The sequence below is a fragment of the Triturus cristatus genome, chromosome 4_2 (assembly GCF_964204655.1).
Source record: "Triturus cristatus chromosome 4_2, aTriCri1.1, whole genome shotgun sequence".
Taxonomy (NCBI): domain Eukaryota; kingdom Metazoa; phylum Chordata; class Amphibia; order Caudata; family Salamandridae; genus Triturus; species Triturus cristatus.
The window spans coordinates 49,074,105-49,092,670 of NC_140586.1; the positions used below are offsets into that span (position 1 = coordinate 49,074,105).

Below are 18,566 nucleotides of genomic sequence, written 5' to 3' on the forward strand. Positions count from 1 at the left end.
TGCTCTTGCAACTATGCCCTCATCTGGGTATGGGGCACCCTGCTGTATGGAGCACCCTGCAGGGCTGTAAGTCCTGCTAGAGCAGTGGCTTACCCATGCCACAGGCAGTGTTGGTGGGCATGGCACACAGGCATGTGTGCCATGTCGACACTTCAGTTTGCACCCAAACAGCCAGTCGGCATTGGCATGGTGGGGGGGTTTTAAGGTGAAGGGTATCTGAGGGTGGCATAACACATGGGGCAGGCCTCAGAGGCCCTCTCTGGTCACAAGGCCCTAGGTACCAGGAGTACCTTTTTCAAGGAACTAACATGTGGCCCAGAGGTTTGCCAAGTGTGGGTACAAAGATACAGTTTTAGGAAAAAACAGGTGCTGGGGCCTAGTTAGCAGGATCCTCGCGCACACACACACAGTCAAAGTTAGCATCCGGTATCTTGCAAAAAGTTAGGGGGTAACCATGCTAAAAAGGGCACTTTCTTACACTGAGGCTATAAAAAAGCTTGGATATTACAGTAGATCAACACTGGTACCATAGTAAGATAATCTTACCATAGCTAAATTTAAGAGAAACCATCTCTGTAAGAAACTGGCTCTCTATATACTACACCAAAATGAGGTATAGTGTGTATAGAGTCCAAGTGTCCCCAGAGGTAGGCAGAGGTTAAAGTTAGATAGAACCTTACTCTCTAATAGTGTTAGCTTGGTCGAGCAGTAAGGCAGTATCAGAGGACAGTGTTAAGCAATTGATGTACCCACTCAGTCAGCAAATGAATTCACACACTCAAGAACTGAACTCTAGGCCAATTGTTGTATACAGATATACTGTTTATTTTTTGCACCAAGCAGGCCTGGTACAGGTAAGCATTAAATACTTTACAGTAATAAGTTACTGGATATAGGACAGTTTGAAAATGCAATAGAAATTGTACTTTGTTTGATTTACAGGGGAGCAGTAGTATGCAACACTTAGCAAATACAGTACATTGGAATGAATAGGATTTTTCAGTAAATTGCAGGCAATACGTTTTACGTTACTTTTCTAACTCAGTGCTGGATACCTAGATTCAGCACTGGGGCATTTCCTAGAAACAGGTAAGTAATTAAGTTTTGGTTATTTGCATGATTTTTAAAGAATATTTTTAGGTTTCAAAACTCCACACTTGGAAAGTTTTTGGAGGTAAAGTGTCAATGTTATCCTACGGAAGGTAAACAGGTTAACGGTTCACAGTTAAGTAATCCACTGTAGGAGTTAAGGTTCTGGGGTTAGACTCGGGGGTCTCCCAGGGTCAGTGATGCACTGTTGTTGCACCCTCAGCGGCTCTAGGGCGGCCAGGTGCAAAGTGTTGCGGCCCAATGTTATCCTATGGAGGACAGGGGGCTCCGGTTGGTGGCTGCTGGCAAGCAGGCCACGGGGTTGTGGGAGCAAAGCTCCCAGGGTTTAGCTCAGGGCAAGTTGGGGACCAAAGTAGCACCAAAGGTGCACCATTAGCGGCACTAGGGCGGCCAGGTGCAGGGTGCTGTTTTGAGGTTGAGTGCCCTGTTGATTTCAATGGAGATTCTCCGGGACAAAGAAACACTGCAGGCTCGGGACGAGGATCTTCTGGGTGCGACCACCACTTAAGTTGGGATGTCGTGAGTTGGTTAGGCACCGTTGGTTTGGTCACACAAGGCCGTGGGGTGCAGGGGTGCCTTGTGATGTCGGATTTTCTAACCCGCTCTGGTCGCGGTAGGGGTGGGGGGTCTTCTGGATTGAGACTGCAGGCGTCGTTTGGAGGCAGGTCAGGGGTTGCCGGAGCTCAGGTCAGGATCGCCGGGGGGACCTCCGCGTGGTGTTTTTCCGCTCGGGCTGGGTTCGGCAGGTGCACAGTGGGCTGGATTCGCGGCCTCTGGCTGGCACCAGAAGCTGCAGTTTAAACATGTGCGGTGTTCAAGGGAGAAACAGTCTGGAAAGTGAAGGCAGGCAGGTCCTCCGGGGTTTGTGAGGTTGTTGGCTGCTGGACATGCGGGGATTTTGCAAGAGCAGGTTCGAGGGGAGACAGGCCTGTAGGGCTGGGGCCAAGTCAGTGGGCGTCATCCTCTTGTTAGCTCTGCACGGCTCTTCGTCCTCCTCCTTTTCTTCTTGTAGGTAGGCTGGATCTCCTTTCTTGGTTCAGGGCTGCCCCCTAAATACTGTATTTAGGGGGCGTTTTAGGGGACTTGAGGTCGGTAGCCAATGGGCTACTGACCTTAGGGTGACTACACCCTTGGTGTGCTCACCCCATGTGGGGGAGTGAGCCCAATCCCTAGTCTGGATTGGGGAGTGCCTGCCATCTGCAAGATGGCGAGCACTGGAGAGTGGGCTTTACCTCGCCTCCCCCACCTGAGGGGTGGATTTGGAGAGGTGGGCACACCTCCTGGGCTGGCTAGTTTTTAGCTCCTGTCTTCCCGCCGAAAGGGAGGGGAGACAGGAAGGGGGCCTGCTCCTGATAGCAGGAGAGGCTGGGGTCGCATTACAAAGGCTGCCAGGCCTTTGAAGCTCCCCTGCCACAGATGGCTCTTCCTGGCCTGGGGGAGGTGTGAACACCCCCGCCCAGGAAAGGCTTTGTTTCTGGGCACAGGGAGCGTAGGCTCCCAACCTAGGGGTCTAGAAACAGGTCTCGTGGTGGCAGGCTGGTGTGAACCAGTCAGAACCCACCAGAGGATGGTCGTTTTTTCAGGGGGCATCTCTGAGATGCCCTCTGTGTGCATTTATCATTAAATCCCACACTGGCATCAGTGTGGGTTTAATGTGCTGTGAAGTTTGATACCAAACTTCTCCGTTTTCAGTGTAGCCATTACGGTGCTGTGGAGTTCGTAATGACAAGCTCCCAGCCCCATATACTCGTAATGGCAGCACTGCACTTACAATGCCTAAGAATGGACTTAGACACTGCAGGGGTACAGGGCTCATGCACCTGTACCCTCACTACTGGAATAGGGCACCCAGCTAGAGGGGTGACTGATCTATGTCAGGGCAGTGGGTTGTAGGCATGGCACACAGGGATGTGTGCCATGTCGACTCTTTACTTTGTTCTGCACCAAAACACGCAGCCTGCAAAGGCAGTGTGTGTAAAGGTACAGGGCCTCGAAGGGTGGCACAATAAGTGCTGCAGCCCTTAGAGGTCTTCTCTGGTCACAGTGCCCTGGGTACCTGTGGTACCATTTACTAGGTGCTGACCTGTGGCCAGAGATGCAAATTGGGTTAGTTTTGGGGAAAGAACACAGGCCCTGAGAACCTGATTGGCAGGGACCCAAGGCACACCAAGAAAAAGAGCATCAGTAGTCAGGCAAAAAGTGTGTGTGTGGGGGGGGGGGGTAGGGGGTGGGGTTACTGCAACAGAAACGCACTTTCCTACAATCTCTCTTCGGTCATCACACACAGAAAAAATTAATTCTAATCCCAAACTCACCCCCCCCCCCCCCCCCCCCGCCCAACCGATTCCCTGCCGGTACACAACCACCTTCCTTTCTCAGTGCTTAGAACCAGTCCCTCAAACCACCTGTGCCTCCCTCCAACCCCCACCCTGTGACACCCTCTCCCGCACCCCTTCCCTTATGCTGATTGCATGAGACCGCGGTGTGCAGGCTCTCCCTTGCTCCGCGCATGCACCAGCTCGTTGAAGCGTAGTGTGTGCATGCGAGCCTGTGTTGAAGCTGTAGCAAGGAATGCGGACAAGCCTTCGGTCAGGGTTGCCGGTGTAATACTGCTGGTGGTTCGGCTCAGGACGATGGGCCCAGTCAGCGAGGTGGTTGGGAGCGGCTGTGCTAGCTGGGTCAGGCACTAGCCTGTTGGCTTTGGCTCCGGAAGATGGACTAAAACAATTCTGAAAGTGGATCGATACGGTCTTCTCTTGAACAGGAATGCAGAGGATACTGCTTGTAGGGCTTTGGAGGTTACTAATGAAGGGGGTGATACATTTTACTCTCTCACAGAACATTCAGAGTCTGTCGGGTCCCTGCCGGGTGCCCCTTTATGAGAGGTCAGCTCATCTTTTGCACCAGAGAGGGAGGGAATAGGGGTGAAAGGCACTCAATACTAAAGACAACAAAAAAAAGAAGACAGGAGCATGACCATGTCTGAATTGCAGTAATTTACACTTTTGATGCAATCATCAAATTGTACATCATACATTCTTGGGGTAATGAATAAATTACAAAAAGCCAAGGTGTTAAACTAATTGTGTGCACGGCACTAAATACCCATTTTGGAATTGCTATTTGAGTTCAACTAAGAGTCAAGCTAAGACATAGCTGACTGAACACCAATAACAGATCAGATTTCAAAACCCTTTAAGTCCGGTTTCAAGTCTTCAAATAACAAGGACATTGTATAAAACAGGTTTGCTTCCCAGTATTGGAAGTAATACAGAAAAAATAGGTGGAGAAAAGAGAATGTCTATGAAGATGGGAGGAATAAAACTTTGGCTTTGACTGTTTTTTCATAAAATGTTTACGGAGACAAGAATTTGAAGAAAAATGAAAATAGAAGAAATACTTTAGACAGTAACAGGAAATAACTCCATACCATTAAGTTACAGAAAAATGGCAGCTGCTTTGAAACATAATCGAAGTCTGTGTGCTGCATGGAGTCTTCATGAAATAAATCTAATCAAATAGTCTAGTGTTGATTTAACAACTGAATAGCTTTTAACTAAAAATAAATTCTTTATTGCAGGACGTTAAGGTGTGACTAATTTGTGTTTCAGAAGAAGGTGATATCCTCATGAAAAAGGGGTCTTTCTGAAACAAAGGGATGGACAATTGATAATGAAAATCAAGGTTATATATAGAATGACTGACTATATTGCATCAAATAGATATAAGAAATGTATTGAGATACAAAAAGGTTTTATCCATTTTTTAAGTTGTTAGAGACCTGAATCTGAAATAATTTTGTTGATAAATTATAGAAGAAATACTATGAGAGCACAAATAGTTAACAGGCGCCAACCCAACATAACCTTTGAGAACATATTGGATGTTGGCTCTCGGATTAAGGAGCATCAAATAGATACTTCTCCTGAGAAACTACATCTCCTCCTGGGCCCCCAAATAATTGTGTGGCAGTATGCATTCTTGTAGTCTATGTATCCCCTTTGTGAACAGTTTACAGAATTGGGCAGTAGTAAGTCATCCTAAAAGCTTATTTGAGAGTTACATGTGCACATTGCAAATATTTCACTTTCTTATTAATCATTTGCACTTCCCTGTAATAATTCAATGTTAGAAAACGCTTACTACAAACAGTTTTAAGTATTCTCTTGAATGTGCACTCCCCCCTGTGAGAAAGTGCCATCTTTCTTGCATGGTATGCCCCCACTTTTTGCTGATGTACTTTGACTGAGTGTGCACTGATCTCATGCCAATCAGGTGCCCAGGGCCTGTGTTCCTTCCCTAAAACTGTATTGAAGCCTAAACCCAATTGGCATCTCTGGCCACAGGTCAGCCCCTGCCAAATGGCACCATAGGTACCCAGGGCACTGTAAACCAGAGAAGACCCTTAAGGGCTGCAGCACTTATTGTGCCACCCTTAGAGGCCCTGTACCCTGACACACACACACACACACTGCCTTTGCAGGCTGAGTGTCTTGGTGCAGAACAAAACAGTCAACATGACACATATCCCTGTGTGCCATGCCCACACACACACTGCCATAGCATACCTCAGTCACCCCTCTAGCTGGGTGCACTATGCCAGTGGTGTGGGTACAGGTGCATGAGCCCTGTACCCCTACAGTACCCAGGTCCATTCCTGGGCACTGTAAGTGCGGTGCTGCCATTAATAGTATATGGTGTTGGGAGGTCGTCATCACGAACTCCACAGCACCATGATGGCTACACTGAAGACTGAGAAGTTTGGTATCAAACTTCTTAGCACATTAAACCCACACTGATGCCAGTGTGGGATTTAATGTAAGATGCACGACAGAGGGCCTCTTAGAGATGCCCCCTGAACCTAACGAACAACCAGCGTCCTGACTGAGAGGCTGCCTAGGCTGCCACCTAGCAGACTTGTTGCTGGACCCCTGGGTAGAGAGCCATCCGCTCTCGTGGGTCTGCAACAATGCACATCCTGGGCGAGGTGCTAGGTCTCCTCCCCCAAGATGGGCAGGGGAAGCTTCAAAGGCATGCCTTCTCCAGGCCACTGGCTCCCACCGGTTCTGACCCAGACTCTTGCGGGAAGATTGGTGGGAAAACCTAAGTGAGGAAAGGGGGTGTGCCAGCCTCTGCCAACCCCAACCCTCAGGTGGGGGAGGCGAGGAGAAGCACAACTCCGGGCTCCCACCATCTTGAGGATGGGGAGCCCTACCCAATCAGTACTAGGCTCCTGCCCCCCTCCCACTGGAGAGTGGCAGGCTAGGGGGTGTACCCAATCCAGGTAAGAGACCCATTGGTCCCTGACCTCTACCTACCTGTAACGCCCCTATATTTAGTATTTAGGGGCACCCTGAACCTTCCTTCCCTAGATCCCGATTTTGAAACAAGAAGAAGAACAAGAAGAAAGACGACCTGCCATGCAGCTGCTAAGAGGACGACACCAACTGACTTTTCCCCAGACCTACAGGCCTGTCGACCCTCGAACCTGCTCCTGCTAAATCCCGGCGTCTCCAGTGGTCAGCAACCTCAAAAACCCCGGAGGACCCGACTGCCTTGCTCATCTAAAAGACTGGGACTCCCACGAGCAGTGGTTCTGCTCAAAACAAGCACCACCCCCTGGTGCCAGCCAGGAACAGCAAATCCTGCACACACTGTACCCACCGAGCCCGGTCTGTGCCTGAGTGAACAAAGACCACGAGGACGTCCCCCCGGTGACTGAGACCAGGAATCCAGCACCCAAGGACCCTCTTTGACGCTGCTGACGCCTGCAGCCTCACAACCAGGAACGCCTCCAATCGCGACCAGCAGAGGGTAAGATTTCCCGACGCGAAAAGACACCCCTGCACCCGGCGCCCTGAGGCCCCCTGTGCCCAGCTCCTGGGTGCCTACCTAACCTACAGCTTCCCAACTTCCCTCTTGAAGTGGTGGTCGCACCTGAAGAATCTCCGTCCCATAGCTTGCAGCCTTTGTTCATCTTGCAGCTTCTCCATTGAAATACATTGAGCGCCCGACGGCTCAAAAGCACCCTGCACCCAGCCGCCCAAGTGCCCCTGGAAGTGCAACATCTATCCTATCTTACTTACCCACTTACCCTGTGTGAGTGAGCAGGAGCCCAGCTCCCACAGCCGCGTGACCTGCCTGCTAGTAGCCACCAACGAAGGGACCCCTGCCCGCCATAGGCTAACATTGGGCCTAACTCTCTCTGCACCCGGCTGCCCCTGTGCCCCTAAGGTTGTAACAACTGTACCTACCTGACCCTGGGAGACCCCTGAGTCTATGCCCAGAACCGTAACTCTACCAGTCGAGTACTTACCTGAAAGCCGACATTTTCTCCATAGGGTAACATTGACTGGTTTCACTTGCAAATTCGAGTTTTGAAACTTTAAAATATTCACTAAAAATCGCCTGAACAACGAAAAAAGAAATTACTCACCTCTTATCAGGAGAGATCCCAGTGCTGGATCTTGGTGCCCAGCACTGACCCTGAAAAGTAATTACAATTGTACTTACCGATAACTTGATTTTTCTCCATAGGATAACATTGGCGGGTTTTTGCTAGAAATTCTTTTAAGTGTCGATTTTTAAAACATACAAATATTCCTTAAAAATCGCCTGTGTAACAAAAACAAATTTTTTCAACTGTTTACGGGAAATGCACCAGGGCTGAATCCAGGATCTAACCCGGAGTAAGAAAATTATACGCAAAGTAATTGCAATTGCATTTACTTTAAAAATCTCATTGACCTCAATGTTAGAAGTGTGTTTAACTTGTGTTGCCTATTGCAACAACTGTAACTATTGCATTTAAAAGTCTATTGCTTATTGAAAGTATTTAACTAAAGCATCTCATTCTGAGAAAGTATTTCGATACCTACTTGTGGTGCTAAAATAAAACTACTATATATTTTTATATACAAAACAATTGGCCTAGAGTTCAGTTCTTGAGTGTGTGAGACCATTTGCTGACTGAGTGTGTACAACAAATGTTTTACACTGTCCTCTGATACGGCCTTACTCTGCTCGACCAAGCTTCCACTTTAGAGAGCAAGGTTATATCTAACTTTAGCCTCTGCCAAACCTCTGGGGACTGTTGGACACTGTCCCATACCCTGGTGCAGTATATACAGAGCCACTTTCTTACATCCCCCCCCCCCCCCCCCCAATATCTGTGCTAGGACATCTCTACTTTGCAATCTGTTCTCACTGTGCCAGGAGAACCACAAAAATCCATCACTGCTTTACTAAAAACAAAAACAAAAAAATATCACCATGCATAAACATAGCAGCCATAGCAAACTTATGGAGAACAAATTCAAAAGATGACACGTGGGCCCCATACACCTAACAATCCACCTGCATGCCTATCAAAGGAAAACGCATCACAGGCAAATCAAAACAATTTGCAATTCGGCAACCTTCATTCAGTCACTCAATATTACCACTATATCCTCTCTTAGGCATCACAAACTGGTTACACTTGTAAAGAAAGAACTGACAAAATGGGAAAGGCAGAGACAGACTGGCAGCACAACTCAGTCACAAAACATGCTGAACTGCACATTCCACTTACCACAACACACAACAGTATATCAACAAAGCAACCAAAAACCAGCTAAGGATAGCAGACAAAAACAAAGCATTTAACTGAAGACGGATAAAGATGAAGGAAATTATAACATGAAATGAAGACTAGGTGAACTTGTGTTCTGGAGTCGATAAGGTAAGTTAAAGAAGTGAAGACTAAGTTAACTTTGATAACGTTCTCTCTCATGGATACTCTAACCGCAGATTCTTCATATTTAAAACAACCCCAGGTGCCAGACTGGATCTGGAAGATTTTGAGCATTGCTCCCGCACACTGGTAGATGGAGCCGTGTAATCCATGTTTACTTAGTTCCACTCAAGAAGAAATGATGGAGCAGCATATAAAAGAACCCCACACAAGATCGTTGACCTGATGCTCTTTGGTGAGATTGAAGTAAAAGCTTAAAGCTCTTAAGGGGGTTCGGCTGATGGAGTCTTTCCTCTTCTTTCAAGAGGGGAGGCAGAGGAAAAAAACGTTGGAAGAATGACAGACTGCTCAACATGAAAAACAGTTAACTTTTGGCAAAAAGACCGCCTTGCTCCTCTGCACCACCATGCTTGCGGAAAAAGGTTTGTAAGAAGGCTGCACTGAGAGAGCTTTGCGTTCACTTTTGCCACAAGCCAAAGTCAGTGCAGCCAAACAAACGCAGCCTTCAGAGTCAGTAGATCTAGTGGACGACTGTGCGTGGTTTTAACTGCATATGCATGAGGAAAGTGAGGACCAAATGAAGATTCCATAGCAGCATACTGCAGGGTTTACGTGGAAATAAGTGAGTCAAATCTTTTAGACAACTCATTGCAACATGTGATGTGAACAAGGACAGCTGGTCCGTTAAACATAAAAGGACCAAAAGGGCAGAAAACCTTTAACAGTCCTGCCATGGATAAACAAACAAGACATCTGACGGAGTGGACTAACGGGTCAGTATTGGTGTTCCAGACAAGGCTACATACTTCTGCCAGCTCCCAGTGTAGACAGACTTTGTAGAGAGACACCTGGCAGCAAGGACTGCATCCTCAATCCTTGGGAGCAAGACTGCAAGCAGTCAAAAGCAGCCGCTCAATCTCCACACAAGGAGGTGAAGTTTGCCGAGGTTCAGGTGCAAGAACCTGCCCTGATGCTGCAACAGAAGCGTCTCTCGAATCAGTAGCCTGATCAGAGGACAGGTCTTGATGCTCAAGAGGTTCCAGTAACCACACCCCTCTGGACCAATCCAATCTTCAGTACTCAGGGCAGGAGAGGCACTGTCAGAAAGGCCTACACACATCCAGTGCTCCACTCTGTCTGGAGTGTACCTCCAAGAGACCGCCTTCTTGGAAACACCAGTGCGCAAACTATTGCACATTCTCAGCGGTAGCAAAACGATGTAGCCAGGGTTCTCCCCATTGCTAAAAGGTGCCCTGTGCCATCTTGGGGTATAACTGCAATTTGTGATTCCCTAGGAGCTGCTAGCTGAGTTAATCGCCCTGGCATTCAAAGGACTCACCAGGTGGTTCACGACAATGGAAATATGGCGCTTCAGTCAGCTCAAGGGATGAAGTGACTCCTGGTAAAGGACCAAGTAACCCACCCCGGCCTGCTTGCTGCAGTACCATACGGCGGTGGTTTTGTCTGTGAAAACCTGAGCTAGCCTCCCTTTGATGTATGGTGGAAAGGCTTTCCACACCAGGCGAATGGCCCACAACACCAATAGCTTGATGTGGAGACGAGGCTCCGTCGGAGACCAAAGTCCTCTGATCTCAATCTCTCAAAGATGACCGGCCAAACCGGCTGTGACACAGTCACCACCGTAAGCTTTGGGTTGGACAAGCTGACACTCCTATCATCAGTTAAACTGCATTTGAGCCAGCAATAAAAGTCTTTCATAGACCCTACCCAACACTGGGTGGAATCAGACCGGTTCCCCTGATGCTGGGACCACTGAGCCTTCAGGTTCCACTGCAAAGTTGCATATGCCACTTGATTGTCAACAAGCAGGATGTTAAGATGCCCAAAAGCCCCAGAGCCAGTCTCACCGAAATCCAGGAGAGAAGCTCCAACATCGAAAACATAGCCCATAAATGTTGACAGTGGACCCCCAAAAACTTCAGGAGTTTTACAGTCATCTGGAGGACAGTCCAACTCTAGCAACAAGTCGAGGTAGGGAGAAAATGGAATTGAAGGACAGGTGCATGAAAGTGGGCAGTCTGAAGGTCCAAAGCAACCATCCAGACATCCGGATCTGTGGCAAACAGAACATGGGCCAGCATGAGCATCGAATTAGACCCTCTGCAAGATGATATAAAATAGAACGAAGGTCTCGGACCTCCTTCAACAAAAGGAAACAGTGGGAGTAACAGCCAATCCCTATTTCCAGGGCTAGGTACCATTTTGGCTCCTCTGACCACAAGAGACTGCACTTCAAGGAAAACAATACTGTCCACCTGTGAAAGATGTTCTGATGTGGGCGGAAGACATAGCAGTTAAAAAGAAACAAATGGGCAAAGTCTTGTTGGACAATCTGACAGACCCACCTGTTTGAGGCTATACTTTGTCATCCTTGGAGGAAACTAAATCCTGCCTTCCACAGGGTGGACAATATTCCACTACGGTCAAACTAAATCAGTAAGGAGGCAGTTACCTTAGAACTTAGGTAACTGGGAAGATCTTTGCCACTGGTGGCCTGGATGTTGTCTGTTTGATCGCCGCCCAAACCCGAAAGGACTGAGGTGTCTGTTGCAGTGGCCTGGGTGCTTTTGGTACCCCAACCCTCTGGAGTAGCCTCAAAAGGGGCAAAACCGTTGAGTATACTGTCTCGCAGAGGTAGAAAGGCCAAGGGAATGCACGGAGGCTCAGCTTTCCCTAAGCGTTGAGTCGTGGGGAGTGACTTGGTGTTCACAGTGCAAGTGGAACCCTGAATCACCATATCTGGCTCCATCGTTCCTGCAGAAGTGGGACAGGTCAACGTGGAGCCACGTAAGAGCATGCAGGAGCAATGTAGTTTACATTTTCAGGATTCAGTCTGGTGCCCAGTGATATTCTAAAGTGAAACTATGTAACAGGAGACTTCCATATGTAACCTCATAAAATAACTTTTTCCAAGAACCATGCTATTAAGCACACTACCGTTTGCTGTATTTTGATATAGCACGTCATACACCTGATAGGGTTACGACGTGTTCTAATCTGCAACAGGATACTGGGCACCCAGATGGAGTGAATGGTAGAGGGGTCTGGTGAGGATTGTCGACATGCCCTTAAGAGGGAGCAATAGCGTTGAACCATATATGCATGGAATAGTTACTAAAAGTGAGACAGAAAGCTTTGCACCAGCAGATAACTATCAATCAATGGAAGGAATTATGGAGCCAGACTTGGTGTTCTACAGAATTTAAAGCTATTGTCGATAGCACATTTTTGTCAGTAGGTAGATCCATATCATTACCGTTTGAACTGAGAAGATTCCACTGCTACAAGTTGTGCTGCAGGCACATACAGGAAGGAGAGGAGGTAGCCTGAATTAATTTTTCACGCTTGCTTCCAGGTCTGAAGTTTTTGTGTAAGTCCTGTGTCATGAATGGTGCAAAGCTACAGTGCTATGGTTTGAAGCTGATATGCCAGGGTAAGGGGAGTCAGTGAGAATAGAGGGCAGGAGAGATGCATAATAGATTATGATGGTTGGGGAACTGTGTTGCAACTGCAATTTGGATCAGCTTAATCTGCCCCCTACACCCCACCTTAAAATGATACTTTTCACCCCAAAAGAGTTCTACTTACGTGCTAACAGAGTAAATTGAAAAAGGTTGGCAAAATTCCTTACAGTAAGGAGTATGCATGGGTGTTGGGATAGTGAAGAAGATGCAGAGTTTGTAGTTTTAGACAGAAAAAAGCAGGTAAAGAAACGTGTTCCCCACCTATAAATCAAGTTTTGAGCACTCTAATTTTTCAGAGATTTACACGCTTAAATCATTATCCAACGTCAAGTTTGGAAGCCTTGGTAGCTTTAAAATGGCACTAAACAGTGTTAAATTGTCCATAGACTAAACCCTGTTTGTTTAGGACCAAATCAAACTCATTTGAAACCTTCCAAAATTCAGCCAATAATGTTTTGAGAAATCTGAGCCATCATAGCTCAGATTCCAAATCCCGTGTGAACGACACTAGGAATAGGTAGTGAGCCTCTGAAAGGAGGAGAGCTGCATGTGAATCTATGAAAGATATCAGTGCTGGAGAGCGGAGTTACAAGTAGCTAGTTTCTTCTTCAGCATTTGCGCCTTCGTAGATTCACATGCTTGATTCAGAATAGCTAGAGGCATCATAACTATTCAATACTAAGAAGCAGGCACACATTGCATAAAGGGCTGCACAGGACTATTTGGTCCACTGAGACAGTTGAAGGTGCTTTGTTTGAGGACAAACTAAGGCCTCCCGTTATGCATGTTTAGAAGGTAATGTTGAGAGCCTCAGACAGGCTGGATGTTCATGCCTTCTTGAGCAAAGAGTGCTCTGGAATCTTTTTGAGGCCTTGACTACATTGAAGCAGACATTAATACTTCCTTATTACTTTGAAGTTATACATTCTTTCTTATTGTGCCACCTTCATGTAAATGCTGCAGGGCCAATCAATTAAAAAAAAAAAAAGGTGGACAGGATGTCTGATCTTCTCACCTCCTATCACACCACAGAGAACGCCCTGTAGAGTCAGAACACACCTCAGTCGAGCAAGGAGGAAAGGGCATGTGTTTGTTCAGGTCTCATTAGCCATACTTTCTTCCCACCCACCTTCCCTATGGCAACTCCTCACCACTTCTCACCTCTGCCACCTGTCATTATACCTCTTCCCCTGCAGCACCTATTATCTGCTTTTTCCTGTCCCCCCCGCACCCCCATGTCACTCAGTGCCAAGTACTTTACAGCATACGTTTTTCTGCCCTCTCTTCTCCCAGTTGAACTTTTTTTTTATGAACTTCCTCTCTCACTGCCACACACACTTAGCATTGTGAACTAAACAGTGCTGAAAGGAGCGGTTACTTTAGCCCCCGCTGCTCTCCTGCCATCTTAAATTAAGATGGGAGGAGAGGCTACAGTAAGAGCGCCCTCACACTAAAAAACAAGACAATAGAGAATGCATCTATAATATATTTACTCTCTCCAGCAACAGACATCTCTCTTCAAAGTGCTGGTAGGCTGGCATCTAATGTGAGCCACAATAATGTTGTGCTTGTTGCAAAATACAAAAAAAATTTTTTTATGGGTGGCAATCGCATCAGCAAAAATTGGCAAAACAGACTGAGTTGTACTGTGAGTTTGTTTTGATGTCCAAACAGTAGTGCTTGGCCAAGGTGTTTTTGTTTCAACTGAGTAGATGCACAGCAAATTTTCCAGTAGAGGCACTCTGTCATACAGTGCCACTGTCACCAACAACCTTCTTGTGGAGAGCACCATGCTTCACTTTATTCACAGACTGGACATTAACCGGCTGAGTATTCATCCAGGGTGTCATTAATGTTTTGCTGATGAACTGGACATTGGCAATCAGACTTGGATACTATGAGGGGATTGTTGTTCTTGTCGACGGGGAAGACAGTTGATGGGATTTTCTTTTCGTGGATGACAATTGCTCCCCGTCACCACAGTTCAGACGGGAAAGTTGATCAAGCAATGTAACGGTTGGATTCCTTTGTGCATAGACAGCACTGAAATCTTTAACACATTGAGGACATTTTGGTCTGTTCCTTTGTTGAAGCAGAAAGGGAAATTTCTAAGAAAACTCCGCCTCTGAAAATTCAACATTATTTCTCTTTTAGCACCATCTTCATTAAAGTGTTTGGTTGGATACTCCACATGGAATAATTTCCTGAATAGGGGGCATTCCATTTAGAGAGAGAAAGCTTTCTTTCCAGAGAAACAGATAGTCTCCACTTTGTTTTGAAGAGTATTAAAAGGCGACCATCAACATCACACCAAGAAGCCTTTTGGATGGGACAGAGGCAGTAAAGACATTGAATAATATGTATGTAAGATCTATATTTTCTCCTGTTCTGCCATAATGACAATGTCTCAGCTGAGCCAGAAAAGGTGTAAAGGACCCCAGAACAATTCACCGTTAAGAGGTGAAATTGGACATGGCTGAGTCAAGAGAAGATGAAAAACTGTTGCAATTCAGCCACAGTCCTGAGATAGAAGGTAAAAGAGGTGAGTTCTTTAGAGGTAATGCCGACAAACAGAGGGTGGAAATCTGGATTATAGTGTCCTCTAGGAGTAGAAAGATCAGCACATCCTCATTAGTTGAATCTTTGCTGGTTTCTAATGAGGTGGATGTGCTTCTAAACAAATACTGTTCAGTCTGTGGCTATTTGAAAACCATTTATTGCTTTTTTAAATGTACCGGGGATTTCCAGCATGATTATACAATAAGAATCGCTGAAAAATCCAATGCTAAAACGCAATATTATTATAAACAGTATTCTCTGTTCAACCGCCGATGACAGACATACAGCAATTCACAATCGGGCATGCACAGAAACTCTACACAGTAGCCTTCCATGCACTAGCTGCACTTGCACACTAGCAATCTTATTGCACCAACCAGACAAAACTCTACAAAGTAAGACATCTCAACCTTTATTACAATTGCAAAAGGGAAACAGCACAGAAATGTCACACAAGAAACACAGCAACTACACAAGGACACAGCACTTTACTCCAACTGCACAAAGTTGTCAGCTCACAAAATGTGAGAGATCAGCAACAGAAACCTTATAACATGTCATGAACAATAAACAGGAAATGGAGACCAACCCTCCGTGGCAATTTTATCCAGATCCGAGCTCAGAGCTCCTTCTGGGAGTGGAGACTCCTGTTTCTCGCCATCACCGGGAAGAGCAACACCTGGGACTTTGACCTCAGACGCATTCTTTGCTGCTGGGAAGGTAAAAAACTCTTGAGATCGACACATGCTTGACAACTCTACAAAGGAACAAGAATGGAGCATAAACTCCACACCAGTACAACGTTTGGGAAGCTGCATTAGGAACAATATCAGAATAAATTCTCAGGCACATCTTTTCAGTGATAGCACAGTATCGTAAAGACCATATCCATGATCAAAGAAGGGGAAGAAAATGCTACTGGTATTTCAAAAACCAAATCATTCTACTTCACATTTATGTATCCAAACATTTTTGGGGCTGCAAAACACCTGTCTTTATGGCATGTGAAAGTAGACTATCTTGCTACCCTGTAACTTCAAGGGAAAAACACCCACTTGAGTAAAATTCTGCTGAAACACAATTGCTCCAGAAATGGTGGGAAATCAACCACCCTAACCAATGGAAGTCAGTGAGCATACTATTGCTACTCAATGAGAACCAGACAAATTAATCAGCACAAAATAGGAATTGTAAGCATACAAACTCTTAATTATCAACTAAAGGACACACACAATCATCCAAATATCAATAGGAAGGAATAGTTACTTACCAGTCATCCTAGTTCTCCTTCAGGGCAATATCCATTGCAATTACTATCACTGAAAACCCTTGCAACTGAGGGATCCCAGAGGACACAAAAATATACGTATTTGCACTCTTCTTTCAGAAAAGAATTTGCAAAACAAATTCATAATAAAATAGAATTTTATAAGCACCTTAACAAGGCTGCATTGGCCAATTTTCGCTATAGTTATAAAAGTGACAAAAAATATTTACAAAGATAGAGAAGGAGGACAATGTGGCTAATTAGGCTGAAACAAGAGACTGGAAATCTGCCAATGCTCCTTTAGGGGGCACATGCCACCAGTCTCCCATCCTCCGAAAGAAGTCAGGGTATGAGGGGGGATTGTTTACACATTCAATATAGTGTCCTGAAGACGAACTAGGATTACAGACAAGTAACTTGCATTTCTCCTTCCAGGGACCGCCATTGAATCAAACACACTCAGCTGAGTAGCATACCCATCCCTTTAAAACTTGGGGACGAGAAAAGACCAAGAAAAAGCCTTAGATTCTTTATCCACATAGATTTCTAAGGGAGCCTTGACCTTTAGTGTCAGCTCCGGAGTTGAATTCAGGACAGTGTTTTGTGAAAGTATGCACTGTAGCTGCTTTGCCTCTTGCAGACTGAGTCTTGGGTCTAAATGACAAAGACATGTTGGCTTTCTGACAACAGAGTAAAATAGAGGGCATAATCCATCTGGAAAAAGATTGTTTTAAGTGAATAAACCTGCACGAACAGGACCAGAAACCATTAATAACCATTATGATTCCCTTAAGTCTCATGCTTTGTCTAAATAGAAAATTCTGGACTATTATCTAATGAATGCATAGACCTTTCTATTCAAGTGTAGGGATTCTGAAGGAATAAAAAGTGGGAGTGATATTTAGTTCAACATGCAAGTCTGAGACTACTTTAGGAAAGAAAATCTGATACAACCTCACTACCACTTTATTATTATGACATATTGTGTAAGGCTCATGGGAGCATAGGGCCTCGTTCGTACTTACTCTACAAGCAGGTAAGTGCAACCAGAAAAGCGTTTCTTCATGCCATATGCCAAATGGAAGCTTTATACTGGTTCAAAATAAGCCCCCCTGAGTTTTAAGACCAAATTAAGATTCCAGAGAGAAGACAGACTCCTTATTGTGAGAAAATACTTTAACTACCTCTACAAAGTCCTTAAGTACTGGTATTCTGAAGAGAAGAGTTTGGCGAAGGATATTTTTGATAGGCCATTAAGGCACAAAGATTTACCCTGGGGGGAGAAGGAGGAAGAGACATAACTTTGCCAAATAGAGCAGGTAAGCCTTCTTCTTGGTAGTTTGTTAGATTGGGGTTTCTCGGAATGCACTATATCAGATTCTCTCATTTAAAGGACTAACAATTTGGTGGAGGGATGTTTTGCTTCTTTTAGAATATCCATGCTAGCTTGTGGAAGGCTCAAGTGACTATACTGGATAAGTTCATGAGCGAAGTTCAGTGATGAAATGCCTCAAGAATTTGTGAAAAAGATCCAGTCTGCACAGCTGTCTAGTAATCGCTCTGAGAGCTGAATATTCCCAATATACCACTACAGTGTTGGCCATTCCGTTATGAAGAGCATCACCTTGGTTTTGCAATAAGTCCATTTGACGATAACTGCCAATAAGGGAAACTGGAGAGAACATGTAAAGACTTTTCTCTGAGCAGTCTATCAAAAAAGAATTCTTCAATCCTGGTCGGTAGAACATTGAGATGAAGTTGAGGCACTTTTGGGTTTTTGGGATTTGCGGTTTGTGGAAAACTCATTTCGCAGAACCAAGTCTCAGAAAATCTACTTGCCCCCTCGCTCTAGCAAGTCTGCCATTATCAGGGCAAGTTATTTTTAGGGCCTACCAGCCCCTTCTGGCGAGAGAGATCGAGCTGGAAAATAACATGTTAAATCAAAAAGTGAATGAGCAGTAAAGATGGCTTCCAAATCTTGTTTTATCTTATCACATTTGCTGTGTTTCAAAAACAGAGGTCAAATGTCAGATCACATCTTACAAAATGCTGTTATTTATCGTGGAGATTGGTGTTTACATTTCCTTCTCCGACTGCAAAGATAGAGGAATTTCAAAAGTGAAATGTATAACAATCATGCTGGGGTACAGGAAGAGTTAAATGTAAGGATGTAGAATATCATTTAAATATGTTTTCAAATTATATCAGCAGTTAGGAAAGCACATTTGTTTAGATTCTGAAGAGTGATGGAAAAAACCTTTTTAATAGGAAGTAAATTATGAATATTTGTTGAAAACATTTCCACACATAATCTGTATGCTAAAAGGTTTAATCAGTAAAACTTAACGTCAGTGGGAAATGCTTCAGCAATTTCAGTTGGCAATGTACAGTCTGTAAATGACCATGCTCT

General features: G+C 45.3%; 1 protein-coding gene across 7 annotated transcripts in view; it reads right to left on the minus strand.

Annotated features, from left to right (window-relative positions):
* KMT2D (lysine methyltransferase 2D) overlaps positions 1-18,566 on the minus strand; it is a 1,389,531-nt gene that overhangs the window by 643,179 nt on the left and 727,786 nt on the right. For 4 of the 7 annotated variants that reach the window (XM_085600421.1, XM_085600418.1, XM_085600419.1 and 1 more), the window contains one exon: positions 15,479-15,601. The exons of 2 other annotated variants lie outside the window; for them this stretch is intronic. In XM_085600421.1, coding sequence (XP_085456547.1) covers positions 15,479-15,601 — 123 coding nt within the window. The remainder of the gene's footprint in view (positions 1-15,478; positions 15,602-18,566) is intronic. One more of the 7 variants, XM_085600417.1, reaches the window with a different exon arrangement.